Source organism: Buceros rhinoceros, unplaced genomic scaffold (genome assembly GCF_000710305.1).
Source record: "Buceros rhinoceros silvestris isolate BGI_N320 unplaced genomic scaffold, ASM71030v1 scaffold4899, whole genome shotgun sequence".
Lineage (NCBI taxonomy): Eukaryota > Metazoa > Chordata > Aves > Bucerotiformes > Bucerotidae > Buceros > Buceros rhinoceros.
In genome coordinates, this window is record NW_010429683.1 from 61,120 (window position 1) to 81,154 (window position 20,035).

Here is a 20,035-nt window from a genome sequence, read left to right on the forward strand (position 1 = left end):
TGCCAGTTTCAACATGGCAGCTGTGAAGGTTTCAGTGCAGTTGTTGGATTCCAGAGGCTCATACTGCCAAGCTCTTATGTTGAACCTGTTGCACCAGAACTTCCCTTCAAACCTTGAAAAGTTTAGGTTGCTTTTAAGTCATGTTTAAGGTTGCTGAAGTACTACAGGCAGAAGAGCATGTCTTCAGGTAAATTCCTTGGTTTTTTTAGATAAGGGAGTGTGATATGGAGTAAACCTCTGATAATCCTTCGCACACGCAGTTGCGTTAAATTTTGAGTCTGTGTTCTGTGACAACAGAAAAGCTACTGCGTGCTTTCCCAGTTGGGAGCTTGGGAGGACCAGAGGTATTTCCTAATCCAGTTTCAACATGACTGCACTGCACTGATTTGAACTCTGCCCAGAAGCACCAGTTGGTTAATGCATAGAAGAACTGTTGTGCAACAAAAACATATCACTTCTTTTTGATCAAAATATGTTTGCATGTTGACCCACAGGCAATTTGATGGCTTGGCAGTGGTCTAAAAAACTGATGGAGATATTCACAGTCTCCTGGTAATAACATACTGCCTTCTGATATGGGTGTAGGGATTTGGGTATCTCTGGAGTGCAAGGAGGTGACGTGCAATCTTAGAGCAATTTGATAATCTAAGCATGCTCTCTTGGAGAAAAATGCCTTTTACTCACCTCTTTCTGGGAAAATTGTGTTCTTGGGAAGTTAAAGAAAAGCATAATTATATGTACCAGGCTTCTCTATAGTCAGGCAGCTTCCACCAGATTGCCTACGGAAAGGGAAAACATGAGAGCCAGTGTCTTGCTTCTTTTTTAAAAACTGGATTTCTGACAGCGTACAACAGAGTGTACCAGGTAGGGCTGTGCTTCCCAGCTGTTTAGAACTGAAGGTCTGCTCAGCTGCATGTGTTTGATATTTGGGAGTATCGGTGGAAAAAGGAGAGTTTCCTATGCTTAAAATCTTCTGTTTTGACAGAAGCATTGGTTTGGAGCTTAGAAGGAAAAGCATTGACGATGACAAAGCAGTGAACGTGAGCTGCAGATATGTTAGTCCAAGTGTCTTCTCTGCATTGACTGATGGTTGGGGCAGGTCTCTGGTGAGCTGTTTGAGTCTTGAATTAACTTGTATAGTTGTTGCAAAATGTCTTTAGACTGTAGCTTGAAAAACTGGTGTAGAGAGAAATTTCTGTGTCAAACAGGTTTTTTTTCTCCCTTTCTTCAATACTTTATTTGCTAGAGGCAGAGGGAAGCTGTTTCTAACAGCTAAACTGATCCCATCTCCCTGATTCAACTCATAGAAATGTAAGTTTTTCCCCTTTCCTCTTTTCTGCTGCTCTTGCCAGAGTTTGTTCCTACTTGTGAGTGAGCGGTGCAGGGAAGACAGAGAGGGGGAGGAGTCCAGACTCGCTGTGCAAATACTGACCTACTAATCTAAACTGATGCCTTGCAGAAAAAAGTCACAGGTGAAGCAAGCAGCTAGTGATGGCTCTCTTAGTGCTGGACAACTTTATAGGTGGCAAATTTGTTCCATGTTCCTCGTACATAGACTCCTATAATCCGTCCACCGGAGATGTCTATTGCAGGGTGCCAGACAGTGGCAAAGAAGAGGTGAGTACTATCCAAATGCACAAAGAAGTGCAGACATTAAAAGTATTAACAGTATTTTGAATGGAAGAGGCTGAAAGTGAGAGAACGGCAAAACACTGAAGACCTCCATGTTTAAATGAGTAAGTTCTTGATGGTATTGTAGCTATGTATTACATTGCTGCAGCAGTGAATAGTTATTTTTTTTTTACAGTTTGGTGTTAGAAAGTCAAAGACTGGATCCTAGGCTAGTGTAAATCAGCAAAGCTCCTTCAGCTCACATGGGAGATGTCTTGTACAAGTTACCAGTAACACTTCAACTGACATTAAGTTTAAACAGTCTGGAAGGGAGAAGAGGGTTTATTGATCTCTTCTGTGAATAAACTTACAGTCACCAGATACCATGTGGTTTGCAGTTGACATTTAAAAGGATTTTTGGCTTTCTGGCTCTTCCCTGAAGTATGGTAAGAAGCTTCTAGACCTCTCTGGTTTTGGTATTAGCATCTGGGCATTAAGTGGAGGTGATGAAGTGGCTGTGATGAGTGTATGTTCCTTTATACTGTAGCCTGTCCTCTGCATTGCTGTAACGTTTCCTAGTCCGGTGCTCTCTAGTGGGGTGAATGTGTCCTGGTACCTTGTACACGTTCAGGCGTGGATGGGAAATGTGACATTCACTGGGGAGCTGCAGTTTCATTGACGATACTTTTAAGAGACCTACAAGTGTGTATTTGATGTAGTGTTTCAAGTTTACTGAAGAGAGGAACAGCTGGAAAAGCTTGGATAAGGCAAAGGGCTTGGCAGATATTGACAAGTAGTGTGTGGTATTTCAAAATGTTTTTCAAAACAAACTGCTACTGTGTGTAGCTGTTCACCTGCATTTCAGTCCTGTTGACATCTTTTCGCTTTGCTTCTCTCAGCAGAAACCTTTGCACTGTAATTTTGGCTGGGTAAATATTTGCTAGATGTTGATGACCAAGGGTTAAAGTGTAGCAGGTTGGGTTGGCTGGAATACATCTGTGTAAGCTCATTCCAAGTCTAATTTTGCCTGAAGAGACTTCTCCTTGATGTGCAGGTGCAAATCTTCCTGTTCATTCATTTGCAAAATCATTAAAAGGAGAGATATGCGAGAATGCCAGAACAGCCGAAGAAAAGTAGGCCCTGGCTGTTGTGGAGCTAGAGGTCAGACATGCTAAAGAGCAATGGCTTTCCTCTGTCAGCTTTCTGAGGTAGTGGTGGTGTGTACTGGTGGGAACGCAGCTGAAACACCTGGAAGGTCAGCGAGTGCTTTACTCCTGCCTTTAGACAGCTGTACGAGAAGGTTGGGCTCTGCAGGGCTGGCATCCACTGGTAACTGCTGGAGTGTGTTGCAGGGGAAAATGCAACCACATACTACTTAGAGGGCATCTAGAGATATCAAAATAAGCGTCTAGACCCAGCTTCAACAAAGAACTTGGGATGCTGGTTTCTAGCAGGGCTCCACGTCCAGTTGGATGTTTTCGTGGTTAATTTTTGTGGAAGGTTAGAAGGCAGAATAGAGACAGGCAGTACAGCTGTTGCTGGCCCTGGAATGTAACACCAAGTTAGCTGCAGTGGCCACGTCAGCCAGGTGCCGCAAAAAACACGGGCTGGTATTTTTTCAGAGGTTAATTTTCCCCCATCTAGATGTCTTGAATTCCAAATAGCAGCACCAAAGCAAGCTGAATAGGTGTCCTTTATCTCCAAAAGTGGCTGACGAGAGCTAATTAGTCCTGGCAAATGTCTGCTTAAAAAAATATCTCTTTAAAGTCCCTTACTCCTGTGCATCATCCCCTGGGAAAGTAAACATCGTGTCCTGAGGGCAGTTTGGGGTGTTTTCATATCCACCTTTTATGACAGGTCTGGATCGTGTACTCTTTCTCTTGAGCCTGTCTCGTGCAGAAGAGGAAAGCAGAAGGAAGTGTTTCAGACACACGAGTTCATAGTTGAATTCTTAAGTGTGTTTTCTTTGTGGCTTGACTTTCTTTGCTGCTTTTTGCTAATCAAACAAAGATTTGTTTAACCTTTGTACACTCTCTTACCTCTTCTGGACAAATATCTCTCCTTTTTTGCCTCTTGCTTTTTTTAGGTCAATCTATGGCCACTTCATTCCTTCTTTTGCTGATTTTTCTCTTGCTGTGTGTGAAAACGCTACATCTTCCTTCTTCCAAACCTGCTGCGGAGTTAAAAAGGCAGGTAGCCTTAACTTCACTGCAGACCTCTCTTGAGGCCCAGAGTACCTTGTGGAAAAGACCACAGAGGAGAAGACAGATGAGAAGCAGCATCACAATGGTACCTGATGATTGGAGGGCAAAAGAACAAGCGAATTAGTAAGGGTGGTATGCTTTCACAGAGGGTGAACCTTTTCAGGGTAGCGTGCCATCCACATCTGACTCACTCAAAAAGCTGCAGTTCCCCTTTCCCAGGCCTGCATTGGCCCTGCTCCAGCTGTTTGGTGGCTGACATCCTGTCATCTTCAGCACCTGAGCAGAAGGTTGTTGAACTCAAGTTGAAAACCTAGCGTCTAGGTTTCTGAGCTTGGCTAGTGATCTGTGGTAACCTTGTGTGAGATGGTTTATTTCCAGTACTGGCCTCCATACCAGTATTGTTCTGGTCCTCAAACTCTGGCCCTTATTTTAGGGGAGGCCATAAATTCTGATGTGCATGGGGAGGAAAGAATGCCACCTGCCTGAACTTCTGCACCCGTGTTAGTAAAACATCATTGGAATGTCCTGAAGGAACAAACTTAGGAACTCAGTTTTATGAAATTAATGGAAAGGAGTCTTCAGTTTCTACATGGGAACCGGTGATGTGACAACATTGGGAGAGGTCAGAAATATATGGTGGTTATTACATCGACATTCCTCCTAGTTATTGACTTGGGCAGATTTCCAAAAGCTGAAAAAATAATTATGAGCAAAATGATGCGAAGCCAACTAAGACAGCTTTGGCTAAAAGCCCACATTGGAGGCAATTAAGAAATGATATGTAGGAAGCAAAAACTGGGAAATAGGGCAATTAAATTAAAATATGATAAAATATTGGTAAACATCCTCAGACTGGTAAACAACATTGAGAAGGAACCGCTTATAAATTAATAGACACAGGTAACTTCTCTTTAAGAGCCCAGAGGAAATGATTGATGGAGGAGCGTGCTTTTTGGTGGTTTTTAATTGTTTGGAGCCTACTCCACTTCAGAAAAGCGCTGGTATTCTGCCACTCTCCAGAAAGGTCAGGCTGAAGCACCAAGCAGTAGTTAGGTACATCTCAGCAAGACCGGAGTGCATCGATACAGACTGCGTAGAATGATCTTTCATATCTGCAGACTTTAAGTATCTGATCAGAGAATTGACTAAACCTCAAGAGTTTTAGAAAGAGCTAATTTCGTTTGTTTATGTGAGGGCATTAACGAGTTTCTAGGTGTGATCAGGTGAGTGTCTATTCTGTAAATATATTCTTAGTCCTTGCTTGAACTAACTGGGGGAAGGGGAAGAGGAAATCAAAGGTGAACAGGGCATACAGTCTGCTCCTTCACCAGCCCCTTCCTTTATTAATTGTCTGTTGTGGCTGAAGGTCTGTGTTGCAAGGACCATGGCCATTTATACTGAGGGTGCATTTGCCCTGGGTGATGCTTTTTGCACTTTTCCCCATGAGAAACAAGATTCTGCATGGGTTTGGCTAGTGGCATTTGCTGGTGGCAGTTAACCAGTCCAACATTTCCTCCAGGCCCAGAGGGTTGCCCACAGGTTGCTGGAATGTAGAGAAAAGCAAGAGTTTCAGTGAAATAGAATATCAAGAAAAGAAAATGTCTTTGAGTTATGAGGTAGTGTCTTGCGAAGATGAAGATGGAGAAGCTGTATCAATAGCTGTATCAACTCTGAAGAGGTGCAGCCTTTCCAACAACGTGATACGGATTACCAGCGTCTCAAATACGAGTTCATCTGCTGGCTCTTTTTTATTCTTTCTATGACATTCCATTAATATTCACTATCCCTCTTTTACTTTTTTTAGGTGGAAGCTGCTGTCAAAGCTGCCAAAGCTGCCTTTCCAATTTGGTCCTCAAAGAGTCCATTGGAAAGATCTCGGATCCTGAACAAATTGGCAGACCTGATTGAACATGACCTGGAAGAATTTGCACAAGCAGAGTCAAAGGATCAGGGTAAAAATTGGAACTGTTGATCTGAGATGTAGAGCATCCTGCTGAGTATTGAAATGGAGGATATGGTCCTGATTTTTAGTATGGCATGAGCTGTTGGTGCAAATTGGAGTTGATGTGTGTGGCCTTGGTAGAAGTTGCTGATTTTGCATTCCTGGGACATTAAGTGTTTTTCAGAATTGCCGCCTTTGACTTCAGTTGTTAGATATTTGTAATATACAGGGGAGCTGTTGTTACTGTGATTGCGCTGCGATGGAGATCACTTGGGCGCAGGACAAAAGACACGCAAACCACATTGCTAAGAGCAGAGTTCGAAGCACTGTTTGCAGTGGTGTTTAGATGAGCTGCTTTCTGCCCACGATAACACAGCAGTGTGCTTGGTTTTGTTTCAGGAAAAACCATCACGTTTGCTAGAACAGTGGACATCCCCCGGGCTGTGTACAACTTCCGATTCTTCGCCTCTTCCATCCTCCATCACAGGACAGAGTGCACTGAGATGGCATCTGTAGGCTGCATGCATTACACCTCCAGGGCACCTGTGGGAGTTGGTATGTTGCTCCTGAAACGTGAAAACCTTGGCAGAGTGTCTGCCTCAGCAGTGGCTTGACAAAGAAGGAGGATTTTTCAAAAGCATTTATTGTCTGTGGATCATGTGCTAAACACAGCCTAACTGCTAAAGCATGAGCAACTACATGTAAAATGAGTTATGCTACTTCACGGTAAAAAGATTTCTTCTATATCTTAAAAAGCAGCTGTTTTAACTTGGTAGCTCTTGCCCTCAATTTCTCTTACGTTTTGACGTGTGTGTCTGTGTGGGTAAGGCAGTGTTACTGCTGTGATCAGTGGGGCATCCAGGAGCAGAGCTGCTGCTCCTGCAGGGAGAGCTGGACCTTCCTCACCTTTGGGGAAGCAGTAGCAGCTTACAGCGTGACATTTCTGCCTGTGACCGGAGTGCACACGTGTGGCTAGGGGAATTGCTGAACTCATCCACTAGATGCTGCTAATGCTTCAGAAATACAGTGGCTGTGCTGAGCTGGTGAGTAATGGGGTGGTAAGGATTCCATTATTCGGTGTTTTATCTAAATATATATGAATGTTCCACATTCACACTTGAATTATTAAAAAAATTAAAATTAGCTAACCTAGAGGACCTATTGAAAAGTTTTTGTGAGCAGTGGAGAACGTGAGTGCTTCTGGGAAAATGTCTTTTAGAAGGAAAAGTCACTCACTGCATCTGCTCCATGAAACAGCGAGAAATCCTGTGGCTTTCAATTACAACACCGAACAATTACAGATTTTTTTTCACTACTTCCTGTAAATATGTAAGATGAAAGTGTTCACAAAGGCAATTACTGAAAAAAATCTGGTCATTTAGCAGTTTGTAGAAACAGCAGTTTGTGGAAACGGCAGTTTGTACACGGGTAAACTTTGGCATTCATAATTTAGGCTAAAACTTACCAGGCAAATATGCACTGTGTGTTATGCATGCTCTATTTTGTATTAAAATCGGGGGGGAAAAAAGGTTTAAAGATGAAGAGAAAGCAAGAGTGATCTGAGCTAACACACATTAGCTTAACTTGCTGTTGGCTAACACAGACCACTTGATGTACGTAGTTTTTATGACTAATGTTGCATTAATGTCCCCAGAAAACACTGAAAAGCTGCTCTGGATATAAAATTGTGCCCTGAAGAGGCAGGAAAACGTATTCAGAGAGTTCAACTGATCACCTTTAGGATCATGTGCGCAAATGTTTAAAAATTATCTGCCTCTGTGAAGTGTTTCTAGGTGCAAATTTGTTGTACAGTTGTCTGGAAATAAAAGCCAAATTCCCTTCATAAATCTGAATTGGTGTATAACTGCTTGAGGTTAGAGAACTCAGTTTTGTCTCCCAGCAGACTGAACTCCTGACATTTCTGGTTTTGCTTTGCAGCTGGTTTAATCAGTCCCTGGAATTTGCCATTATATTTGTTGACCTGGAAAATAGCTCCTGCCATTGCATGTGGGAATACCGTGGTTGCCAAGCCCAGTGAGATGACATCTGTCACGGCTTGGATGATGTGCAAACTCTTGGAGAAAGCAGGTAAGTCCCATAGTGTGCTAGGGAGGGGGAACGGGGTGAAAATGCTTACCTGTGCGCCTTTTTTTTTTTTAGTTGCAGAGATCAGAAAGAGCTCACAGACTTTGGGAAAGACTTTTTGCTGTGGCTGAAGAACTGGAGAACAAAAAACTCTCCCTGGCCGCATACTGTCCCAGCCCAGCTACTGCCCAGTTTTTCCTGCTGTCTCATCATTAAAAGTCTTTGTGTGCCTCCTTTGCCCCTCCTGCACTCCACTTAGGGAGGAACTTAGGGAGGAACTACGAGAGCATAAGATACAGAATCAGCTCTCGGCGGCTGTGTTATGGCTGTATTTGGTGCACTACTGAAAAACTGGGAAGACAACTGCTTCTTCCCCGAAAAAGGGATCTCTCATGATGGACATCAGGCAAGCTTTGACTGATCAGTGGAATTGGTTTTGTCGTTTAACCCATGACCACCAGAGCTGTTGAACATCATGCATTTTGGCTACTACATAAGTTAAGGGTCAGTCTTTGTCACCCTAGGGCTACTGGAGATTTTCTAACTTCAGGGAAAAGTTTCTCTTCAGCGAAGAGAAACCTGCCAAGCAATGGAAAGGGTACGATGACTGTGTGTGCGTTTTTCCCATCAGGGGTACCCCACGGGGTGGTGAACGTGGTGTTTGGAACGGGCACCAAGGCAGGAGAAGCCCTTGTCTGCCACCCTGATGTGCCTCTGATCTCCTTCACGGGAAGCACACTGACGGCCCAGCGGATCATGGAGAAAAGTGCTCCGCACTGCAAACGGCTTTCGCTGGAACTGGGAGGGAAAAACCCCGCAGTTATCTTTGATGATGCCGACTTGACCCAATGCATCCCCACAACCGTGAGGTCCAGCTTTGCCAACCAGGTGCCTTCCACCTCTGTAGCACAGAAATCCTTTTTGCAGCAGGGGGTGTGCATGTGTCTGAGAGTGTGTGTACATGCACATGTATGCCCATACCTTGGATCCAAATCCTAAATCACCAAGGTCCCTTTCAAGATTCTGTGTTGTAGGCAAACTGTAAATACAAAAGTATGACACACCCGCCCCCAATTATTCCACAAAATAATAAAGGGTGTCATTATCCCTCTCAAAACAGATATATTGCTTATCTTTCCAGAAAGTGGCTGTTCTAAATCCCACCCTGCAATTAAGTGGGAAGCTTGTTGATTTTCTGGAATTAAATTAAGAGACTCCCCCCAAAGTTCTATCAGTGTTCCACTTCCCTCATCACCACCTTCAGGAGAGATCATCAAAACCATGAAACTGCATCAGGGCAACTGTTCAGAAAAATAGCTTGGTGTCAGAAAGGCATTATCAGGAAAGGAAGACAGAGGTTATTCAAATTGGAAATTACGTTTCCTGTGAAAAGTGCTGGAGAAGACAATATGTAATCAATGAAAAATCAAATTTATTTGCAGTAGTAAGTGGCTGTACAATCCTGTTATTGCTGTTTTGTCTTTTCCTCTTTAATCTGGGAAAAATCCTGCTTTGCAGTTTTGGTGAATGTAGTTTGCACTCCTGACGGTGCAGAGACAAGTGTCATTCTGGGATGTGACACTCTTAATACCCATCAATAATGCAATGGAATATAAAGTAATATTGTTTTTCTTGTTTGTTTCTTTTTGGTAGGGTGAGATCTGTCTCTGCACCTCCAGGATCTTTGTTCAGAGGGGCATATACAGTGAGTTTTTGAGGAGGTTTGTGGCAGAGGCTAAGAAGTGGAAGGTTGGGAACCCCTCGGATCCTACAGTCGACGTGGGAGCACTAATAAGTAAAGAGCATCTAGAAAAGGTGACGTTACGTGGGGTTTGCATGATCTCCTCTCGTTTTTTAGTGGTGATTTGAGAGGTGTGTTGAAAGAGCTATGTCCTCTCCCAAGATGAGCTCTGAGGGGTGGTGATTCAAGGCCATTATAAGGTGTTTTTTCATAAGGTTTCTGTTACCCATGGCCTGGGATCACGTGATTACTCCAGAAAAATCAACTCCATGGGGAAAATCGTTTAAAATGACAATCTTTTTTTCCCCTTTGAAGTGAAATAAATCAAAATATGTAAATTTAAATCCTGGATTTATAGTAACTGATCTTAGGGTTCAGCAACCTCATCATGGATTTTAGTATTGCATTTGCTGAGGTCACTTATTTGCCTAATAACAGGGTAAAAGTTTTATTTTGATATCACTCACTCTTTGGCAGATTCTGGGGAGTGCAAGACAGTTTTCTGGTACGGCTTGCAGTAATTTGGAATTGTATATGCGTAGAGGGAAGCTGAGATGGTGCACAGTTAAACATAATCTGCTTTAGTGGCTTATATGAAATCAGTTTTTATGGTGTCAGACAGAGTTCAGGCGAGCAGATGCTCACATCCCGAGATTATCTGACACCATCAGCATAAGCATGAAGCAGACTGGAAACCGCAGAGTGAGAAAGAAAGCCAGACCTTTGTCGTGCCTCTCCAGGCCTGTTCAGAAGTAGAGGGAGGAAACACCCACTTACTGAGGTCCAAGGTCTGCGGCACCACAAATGACTTCTGAGTCTAACCTACCAAGGTGGTTAAAAGAAGAAAAAGGAGAAAAAAGCCCGTTGAGATCTCTGTGGTGTTTCTATAGGGAGAGAAACCAGGCAACAATTTCAGAACAGCAGAAGGAGATCAATAGCATGTCCTGTGTATTCAAGGTAGCAGATGATAGCAGCAGCCGTGGAAACAGCTTTAATTATTTATTGATGAGATTTTCTATAGCATTCATGGCTTCATCATCCTACCAGCAGGTAAACATTTAACAAGCCTGCTTGTGAGGTAAGAAAATAATACTGATCCCTTCCAGTAAATGAGTGAACTGTGGCATGGAATTCATGTCGGTCCGCCCAAGCTCCTGGAAGAAGGGAGGGAGGCTGGCTCTGGGCCCACTTGCGTTGCCACAAGAGGTCCTGCCCTTTTGAGAAATCTTAGCGAGAAGAGTCAGTGGTGTTGCCTGCTAGGCTAGTAAGTGTTTGGAGAGAGAGAGGAAGATTGTTTTCCAGGAAGAAATACCCAGCCTTACTTTTACATGGAAACATAACAACAAAAGCTAGGGAGCGACTTCTGTTGTTAGGAGGGAAGTAAAGGCAGCGTCATCCATTTGGAGATATTATGGGGCTCCTGTTGATGTGCCCAGACTGGAGAGGTGGACCCTCAGGATTTGGTGTCCTTTAGCAGTGACATTTTCCTGCTGCTTCCACAGGTAAGGAACTATGTGAAGAAAGCTCAAGCTGAAGGAGCCAGAGTCCTCTGTGGAGAGGGAGTGGATTCCTTGGCTCTCCCAACTGGCAACCAGAAAGGCTATTTCATGTTGCCCACAGTTATTGCTGAAGCCAAGGATGAATCTTGTTGCATGCAAGAAGAGATCTTTGGTCCTGTGACATGTGTGGTAGCATTTGATACAGAAGAAGAAGTGATTGAAAGAGCCAACAGCGTGAAATATGGCTTGGCTGCCACTGTGTGGTCCAGCAATGTGGGACGTGTTCACCGAGTGGCACAAAGACTACAGTCTGGATTGGTGTGGACCAACTGCTGGCTTGTTAGGGATCTGAACATGCCATTTGGTGGGATGAAAGCCTCAGGTATAGGAAGGGAGGGAGCAAAGGACTCCTACGAGTTCTTCACTGAGGTCAAAACCATCACAGTAAAGCACTGATGTATGTCAAGGGAAGTGTTTTAGGATAAAATAAACTACAGTGATTTGTGTTACTGTGAATAGCTTTCTGGAACACAGGCTGCTATTGTGGCAGTCTCTTTGTTGAACTTCGGTCAAGTGATATCGAAGACAGCTGAAAATAGTCATCCCAAATGCTGATGTTGAATTCAGCCTTTCATGTTAAATGAGAAGATCAGTGCAGAGCCCACAACCAACACGGCCCAAGTCAGATGACTTGCTTATCTTACGGATCCTAAAGCTTTTTGAGTAATCTTGTCTCAAAAATCTCTACCTCTAAGGCAGACTGGAGGAAGGATGATACGCGACCATACCTGTGGTTGGTAAATTACGTTGAGGGACAAAGTGGCATGTTGTGAGGCTGATACTGTCATGGGAATCAAGCGGTTTCCACTAGAAGCAGCATATTCCACGTACCAATCCGTATCACACTTCACTGGTATCAGACAAGGACTGAAAGCCTGAGGCAGTACGTTTAATCTCTGAAGAGATTTTAAACCATGGGGTCGTGAAATTCTCATGATACGCAGAGACAATAAACCTTTTAATTATAACCTGGTTTATGGTACACAGCTGAATTGTCCAAAGACTTGTTCTCTAACTATTTTGAAATTACAACCTTTTGTCACTTCTGGGCCTCAGTGATGGTGTTTTCCTCATCCCTGCACAAAGATTTGGCTACATCACAGACAGTGTCATTCTTCATTAATAAAGACTGGAAGTGACTCTGAAGAGAACTAACTTGGAAATACAGCAGCTTTCCCTCACTCGTTTACAGACCTTTTTCTGTTTTTCAGTTGGGTATTTCACAAATTTTTTCACGTATTTCACAAAAAGAGAAATAAAGTTGGATACACATTCCCACCCCGCCAGGATCGCTGTGTTGCTACTGAATATTTGCAACGTCCCTTCATGATTTGTTTTGCAAGTTTTGAGCTGAAATTCACTATACAGTATAAAACTGCATGGGTTTTCATAAATGCCTGTGTTCTGAGAAGAACCATTGACGTATTTTTTTCAGGGCTGTTGGGGGGAAAAAAGGCACCTCTAAACCAGAAAAAAACTGATGAAAAATTGTTACTGATGAGACCTGACAGAATGGAGTAGCAAATTGCTCTGCTGCTCCTATGCACACTGAAAAGAAAATACAGAGAGAGATTTGGGGTTAGTAGAAAATGCAGTGCTGTACCCTTTCAAGAGTGTGTCTTCCAGAGAGAATTTTTTTTTTTCCTTCTGGAGTTTGGTCAAGTTGATGCTGGGATTTGCTCTTTTCTTCATAAAAATAAAAATGCCAACAGGGTGTTTTAAATTACGGCTGAAGAAAAGCTATCTTTTCTCTCTCATTATGTGCTTTTTAGTGATGGGAGTCACTGGAATAAATAGCCGTGGTTTTGTCCTCACCTTGTGCAAGTCATGCCAGGGACTGCTCTAGAGGTGGGGGATGGATTCCACCTCCCCCCTTCCAGATGTCACTCCAAAGTGAGTTGCTCACTGGGAGCATTTAATATGTGTGTCCTGAGTTAGATAAAAAGCTGATTTTCTCTTTCAGAAGGCTTTTTGAAAATAACTTGTACCCCAGAGCTGAGGCCGGACTGTGTGATGAACCTCAAAATCTCTCGATCCAACCTGGTTGCAGGGCAGACCTACCAGGCAGACCAGGAACCTGGTGCTCTGATGGATTTGGAACAAGTACCCCCAACTGGAGATGAGTTAAGGAAGTATGTGAAAATGACACACTTAGTGAATTGGTGTATTCTGAAGAAGGACAAACATTTTGTCGTAAAACTCTGCCTGAGTCTATTCGTGACCATGTGGTGGCAGCAGAATACATGTGGTGGTGTGTGTTGTTTTGTTTTTTTTTTTATCCCCATCACTCATTTTGCTGGAAGGGGAATGAACAGCTATATCAGTGCATGTTTCACTTGGCCAATTTTTTTTTTCTTTTAACAAATCCTGTTTGGAAGAGCAAAAGAACCCAAAAGCTGTGAAACACTTCATCAGTTTAGGGGGCAGGCTTTTTCAGCAAGAGCAGATGGGCTGTTACGCAATTAGTAGATTTGGATGGATTCCTTCCCCCACCTGGATCTGGTCTAGATTCAGTTTTAAGAAGCTGAGTTTTCATTCAGGTGATGATTTTTGGCTTGGTGTTAGATGTGAAGGGAGATATCTGTACATATTACATGTACAGGACATAAAGGTTTGTATGTCTGTGTGTCTCTGGCCCAAGATATCTGAGGTATTTTATAGAGATGTGGAGTGGTAGGTGGCGAGGGGACAGAGCTCTGCAGGACCCCACATGAGGGCTGTGGAGATGGCAGCTCCATGTCCAGCATAGCTCTGAGGTTTCTCAGAGGATATCTCCTGGGGTGCTCCGTTTGGTCATCCCTGTGTCCAACACCTCAGAGAGGCAGGGGAGGTCCACTGGTGCTAATGATGACACTCTGGTTTCGGGCACGAGGTAGAGCCCGTGTGAAGCTGAAAAATATTTTCCCTCTGCATTTTCCATCCAGTTAAGGTGCAGTTGCAGTGTCTTGCTATTTCTTGTCCGTTTAGATGAGTAGAGATTCACGTGTGTGTAGGTACACATGGGTGGTGTGGTGGGTGTTTCCTGGCGGGGAGGGTTCTTTTCCTGCCTGTAGTAATGGGTAGCCCTTGCATTTCACATGCCCACGTCCAGCCTCACTAGCGCACAAGAGAGCTGCTGGTGCTCATGGTGACATGAGGATATTACCTGCTTGTAGCAGGGGCTGTCTATGGGGCACTGAATTCTCCTACATACCAAACACTATGAACTTCCCCATGTTTTATTCATTCAGACTGACTTCTAGAATAGTGAGGTGTGTGGATAGCTGTCTCCCATCTTACAGCTGAAGTAGTCCAAGAACTTCTTCCTGCAGACAATAAAAGTGCCTGTTGCAGCTGCTTTGTTTCTGGATTTTCTGCTCTTGGTCCCAGAGTGCAGCGAAGAGGATTTCCTGGAGGATGTGGTAGGCTGATCCAAGGCATCAGGCTGATGCTTTCGTGGAGCTCTCTGGGCTACATGGTCTGGAATTTTCCAACCCAGCAGCAAAGCTTTTTCTGTAGACTGCCCTGGCTTGTGCATGAAATCATGAGGCCATTGTGAGGATTTGTTTAATTACTGTTACGTAAAGCCCAAAGAGTTGCTCCATCTGTTAATTCTTACAGATGGAGGGAGTGCAGTTCTGTTTAGCACCAGAAGATTATCTCTCTGGTGTGAGATGATTGCTTTACATGGGTAGGTAGTAATATAGTTGCCATACTTTACAGCTCTCAATTAGCATAAGGTTATTTTTGTCCTATTTCAAGTATTTCCTTAGCATGTTTATATCTGTATGCAGCTATTGTATAATGCTTAAAAGCAGCTTTGCTTAGGGAGACTCTGAGCATACTTTGGAGAGGAGACACATCAGTTCTAATGTTTATATTAAGATCAAGCTATGTCCCTGTTCCCACAGCGTTTGTAACTTAGGCAAAACAAAAAGTAAACTTGCAAAACTCCCGGGGATGAAAAGTGACTTGACTTTTTGGGTCAAAGGAGGTTTCATGCCTAACTAACTTAATGTAAATGTGCTGAACTAGAATGTAAGGTAGGCTAGTTTTAGAACCTTAGCTTTGAATTTCCATGCTTCAGAAAGGTATACCTTAAGATTCAGCTTCACAGGTGGAGTTTGATCTCTTATGCATAAGACTTTCCTACTTCAACAACAACAAAAGGAGGGGGGGCGGAAAAAAAAAAGGGCAATGGGATCCTGAGGGAACTGTGAGGATTTTCTGGTCAGGCTTGTCCTCAGGTTTGAAGTATAAGTTTTTGCTCAGTCTGGAAGTATGTTTGCTCAACACCTCTCTTGGCTCCAGAAGGGACGCCATCTGAAGAGGCACGTACATGACTTCAAGCTTCTTAGTAAGAATATGGATTTTCTGTGTGGTGAGAGAGTGAAAAATGAAAATTGAATGAAATTTTCCTAGGCTGGAGGAAGACTTGGGTCCACTCTCCACCCTAGTTAGTAGATAAGTATGCTTTAGGAAGCTAAATGTAATTAATAGAAGACACCCAGAACAGCTGCAGGAAATCCTGGTGACTGGGCCATATTCTTCATTGAATTTTGTTCGGTTGTATTATAACTGGGTAAACTGGATGCATTCTAATGCAGGTGAAAGCTAGTTATGCATCCAGAAACCGTACATATGTGGTGCTGCCTCCTGAAGAGGAGCAGTTGAAAACGGTGTGGAGATCATGAGAGAAGGCACAGGCAGTATGAGAATACCAGCTCAGCCAAACTAGCCCAACAAAGTAGAACTCAGCATGAGCTCTGCTACATCATTGCAATTAACAGGGGAGCCAGCATGATCCTGGAGAAGATAAGTAGAAGTGTACTGAAACTGCAGATAATTCTTATCTTTGTCTACAAGGTAACAGGTATGACCTACCTGTCTCTGTCATGTTGTGCGTCTATTTCTGATTTCTTTTAAAGGATGTGCAGGGAGGAAAATGATTCCTAGTTTCGAGAAAAAGTCTTTCTGGTGTGCAGTGTAGACCTTGGACCATGTATTGTGACATCCTTTGGCCTCAGAAACACGTGCTTTACTAAGACAACTGGTGTGTGGGTACATGCATGTCTTCAGATGCAGGGAAGCAATTAGAGGGGGCAGTGATGAGTCCAGTGGGGCAGATGCACGCTACTGGGCTGGTATTTTGAAGAGCAAGTTTTGTCTTCTAAAACACAGGAGGTGGTGGAACACATCTACAGATGTCCTCTCAGTTGGGTGACAAGTTAACCTTGGCACAACCTGGCTTATGGTGTTTCCCTCTGGCACCAAGTGTCTTTAATATATTTTTTCTTAGAAAGTGCGAATGTTCCCAGAGGAGGGAGCACAAGTGTCCTGAATGGCTACAGCCTGTCGTTTAAAGCATGCTGTTTATGGGAAGGGGGAGATGTAGAGCCCTGACCCCTCAGGTGGATCAGACCAAGTTTTCTCACCTGGTTGGGACCACTTAGTCTTTGTCGTGGTCCTTGGGAAGATGTGCTGGACCTCGCAGCTTAGCTCAGGTGAGGGCAGGGATGCCTGGTCCAAGGAGCCCACTGGGACATGAGTAGGTGAGAGACAGATGCTAAACTGCAGTCGGGACTGAGGCACAACTACTCATGCAGCTTCGCTGTAGGCGTGTGGTGCCTTTGTGTAGCTCTGTGCAAGATAAAAGAAGAACATTTCCCTGTGTATGAGAGGCACTGTGGAGTGCTCCATGCAATAACGATGGGGCCTATATAAGTACCCCAAAGAGCAAAAGGCTTCTTTCAGAGTCATGCTAATGAGAGCCTGGTTTCAGAAGTGGAAGTAATTATAGACCATATATTGTGGAGAAGTAAGGCCACACATTCATTCACAGAGTGCTAAACTTGTCCAATTAAGTCTGAACTCCTGAAATAGTAATGAAAAGATTAGGCTACCGTTTTAGTAATTGAATTTTCTCCTCCTTTGGGAACAGCGCATATTAAAGCAAGGGTTCACCCCTGGTTGCAGAGAGATTTCTTGTTCTTGAGAAGTCAGGCAAAAATCATATTTTCTGCAGCTGTAAAATAGCATTTCAAGGGTTGAATTTTTTTCTTAAAGGAAACAAAAGGAACATTTCTTAATCATGGGGGGTGGGGGGATGTTTATGGATTTATTTATATTTACTTGGCTTTAGTGAATTAACTGTGTTTACCTGCTGAAAATGCAAGGTTTTGTCCTCAGGAGGAATGACAAAATGAATGCTGGTGGAAATAGCCGAATGTCAGTCTGGGATTTTGTTTGTGGTTCTTGTGCTGAAATATCCATGTTTTCACATGAGTGCTGAAAATAGATAATTCCAGTCCTGCTTAATGGCTGTATTTCAGTCACTCTTTTCCAAGGAGCTGGTTTTCCATATGGAGGACACTGAGAGTCTGTGATAAGACAGTCTCAGAAGTTTGATTAGGAAATTACCTCCTTCCTGTGCTGTCTTGTTCCCAGAACTGTACTAAGCTTTTTGAGTGTGGTGCTCCAGTAAGAAGGGCAGGCTGAACCCTTGGTCTGTGTGCTTCCAAACAAAGTCTCACTCTGGTCTGAGATCTTACGTTCCTGTTCAATTTCTTTCCATGAACAGCCTGAAAGAAAACCAGTTTTTCAGATTCCTGAGCAATTTATAGCATGATCTGGTACGTATTTGCAGAGCTTAACACCATAGACTCATCTAAATAATAAAATTTCCTTATTTTAAGAACAAGGGTCCAGGCAAGGTCACATTCCTCTCAGATGACACAAGCCAGTGTCTACTTTTGATCATCTGCTGATGGTTTGATCCTGGTTTTGCTGTCATCCTGCCTAGGACTCACTTTTCTTTTCCTCCCAGGGTCTGATCAATACCACTTTTCCCCAGTGGGGTTAAAATGTCATTTACCGAAGCAGCTTGTGCTTCTTTGCCTGAGAGATGTGGCTTTTCACTGCTGAGGGAGGAAAGTTATTCCTCCGGTCGTCTTCCTGAGGTTTGGCTGGGTAAGTGCAGTCTATGGAATTTCGATGTGAAGGTGATAATGTTCTGTCCAAGGACAAAATTCATCGAGCAGTTAATTTCTGTCTGATTTTTAAATATACTTAATCTATCTTTCCTTCCTAATTAATATTTGGAAATGAGCTTTCATGAGCTGAGATTGACTTCTTGTTGTTTTGCTCCCAGGTACCATTTCTCACTAGTGTTAGTCAGTGGTATGAATTATTTAATGGGCATACTGTGCTTCAGAAACAGCATTGTTAGCTGGGCTGTACTTGGACAGGCACAAAAAAAGATCGCTCCTCGAGGAAGCTGTCAGAAATCTCCTGTATTTTAAACATCAAAACTTTAAGCCCTGAATGTTGAAGAGAATGTCATAGTGTTCTAGCAGCATTTACTCTAATGCCCCATTTGAGTCGCCTGTCAAAAATAGGTAGTGAAACCACATCTCCGACTGAGATGCAGCTTGGAAATATCAATTTCTAAACAATCCCTGAGGCTCCAAGTAAAACTTTGAAGAATAATCCCATGATGGGACAATTTTTCTGGCATACATTTTCTGTGCAACATCAATCTGCTTTTTATGTTTTTGTACCAGAAAAGATGGATTCTGGTTTTCTGTTCTTAGCACTTAATTCAGAGGTCTTTCCATCTTCAAAGCAGTATATGAACTTCAGCTAATTAAGCCTCTTCGCACATCTTACATCTGGAAGTGTGAAGCATTTTTCATTTTGCTGCTGAGGCAATTTATGGGCAGAATATGCTCTAATGCCTGCAAGACATTTTCTTCAAAGGGAGTTGAGGGCGTTTTTTCCCTCATGCAGTCGTATCCTAAAGGGTTTGAATAACCTTGCCAGTGAAGAAGGTCATTTTGGAGGGGGCAGGCAGAAGGTTCCTGGTTGAAATTTTCTTGCGGATTCCTTACTTTGGTTGTAATGTGGTTTAGGTGGTCTCCAAGCATCCTGGAAAATACTCACTGCTGGAACTCAAGGGAAAAGGTGTCGGCCGGTGTGTCCTCTGGCTGCTTGGTATCTGGGAGGGATAAGTTGGGGCAGAACTGGGGTGGGAAAAGTAAGAATGGAAGATGGGAGGTCAGACTGCTTTAATTCAGGCAGTCTGTCTGGGTAGTTCTTATTTCACTGTACATGGCTCTTGTAAACCCATTTATATACCTCTAAATCATAAAGAAACCTTAAAGTAACAGCAGATGATATTTATACCACAGGAGAATTCATAGAAACAAGTCAGAATAGAAGTGAGAATTAGACTCAGGTGAAGCTCAGAGAAGAAAAAATAAAAAAGGTTTTACAGGCGTCGTTGGCTTTTGCCTTTGAGAGCTCTCGAATCACGTACACAAAACAAAAGTGACTGCTGACTCTTGTCTATGCTCCAGGACGTTTGTCAGGGAAATGACAAGTCTACAACAATATTCTGAGCAATATTAAATTTTTGTTTGTATTTCACTGCCATGAAGTAGTGAAGGAGCTTAACTTCTGTTGGAAGGAAGGAGCCACTAGCGGCTGGACTTGCACTGTGTGGAACTGCCATTGGGATGCTGTCAGATTTTTATAGCTCTTGAAAGAGCTCTGGCCTTTGCAGCTAAGGCAGATAATTTTTGTGATTAATTCACAGCATTATTTCTTTTTTCATGTGCAGACTACGTAGCTATTCTCTGAGTTACATTTAAGAAATGTGATCACTGAAAGCAGTGATCAGAGTGGTCATGCAGCGATCCTGCACGGTCAGAGCAGTGGGAGCGTTAGGCATGTCAAGTCAGGGTTCTGCTGTCTTATCTAAACTGGAGGTTGCATGCAGTTTCACAAACCTCACGTGACATCTGTTCTGTTTTTCTATGTGGCCTTGAACAATTTGCCATGTTTTGAATAGTTGCAAGTCTTATTTCTGAGCCTGGAGATGTCCTTCAAAACACTTGACATCTGAAACAGCAGG

At 43.2% G+C, this 20,035-nt stretch overlaps 1 protein-coding gene across 2 annotated transcripts; it reads left to right on the plus strand.

The window, feature by feature from the left end:
- Nucleotides 1-1,457: 1,457 nt before the first annotated feature.
- Nucleotides 1,458-11,586, plus strand: ALDH8A1 (aldehyde dehydrogenase 8 family, member A1). Of its 2 annotated transcripts, XM_010142730.1 has the most exons (7): nt 1,458-1,617; nt 5,620-5,767; nt 6,157-6,312; nt 7,696-7,845; nt 8,474-8,730; nt 9,496-9,657; nt 11,086-11,586. In XM_010142730.1, the coding sequence occupies exons 1-7, from the start codon at nt 1,492-1,494 to the stop codon at nt 11,536-11,538; spliced, it is 1,452 nt and encodes a 483-aa protein (XP_010141032.1). In that variant the 5' UTR covers nt 1,458-1,491; the 3' UTR covers nt 11,539-11,586. The 2 variants fall into 2 exon arrangements, with proteins under 2 accessions (XP_010141032.1, XP_010141034.1); XM_010142732.1 differs by lacking the exon at nt 9,496-9,657.
- Nucleotides 11,587-20,035: the final 8,449 nt, after the last annotated feature.

Excerpts from the sequence above, each read along its gene's own strand:
- ALDH8A1 (XM_010142730.1), top strand. The coding sequence starts at position 1,492 with ATGGCTCTCTTAGTGCTGGACAACTTTATAGGTGGCAAATTTGTTCCA. Across the intron at positions 5,768-6,156 it reads AGCAGAGTCAAAGGATCAGG|GAAAAACCATCACGTTTGCT; the intron begins GTAAAAATTGGA and ends GTTTTGTTTCAG. Across the intron at positions 6,313-7,695 it reads CAGGGCACCTGTGGGAGTTG|CTGGTTTAATCAGTCCCTGG; the intron begins GTATGTTGCTCC and ends TTTGCTTTGCAG.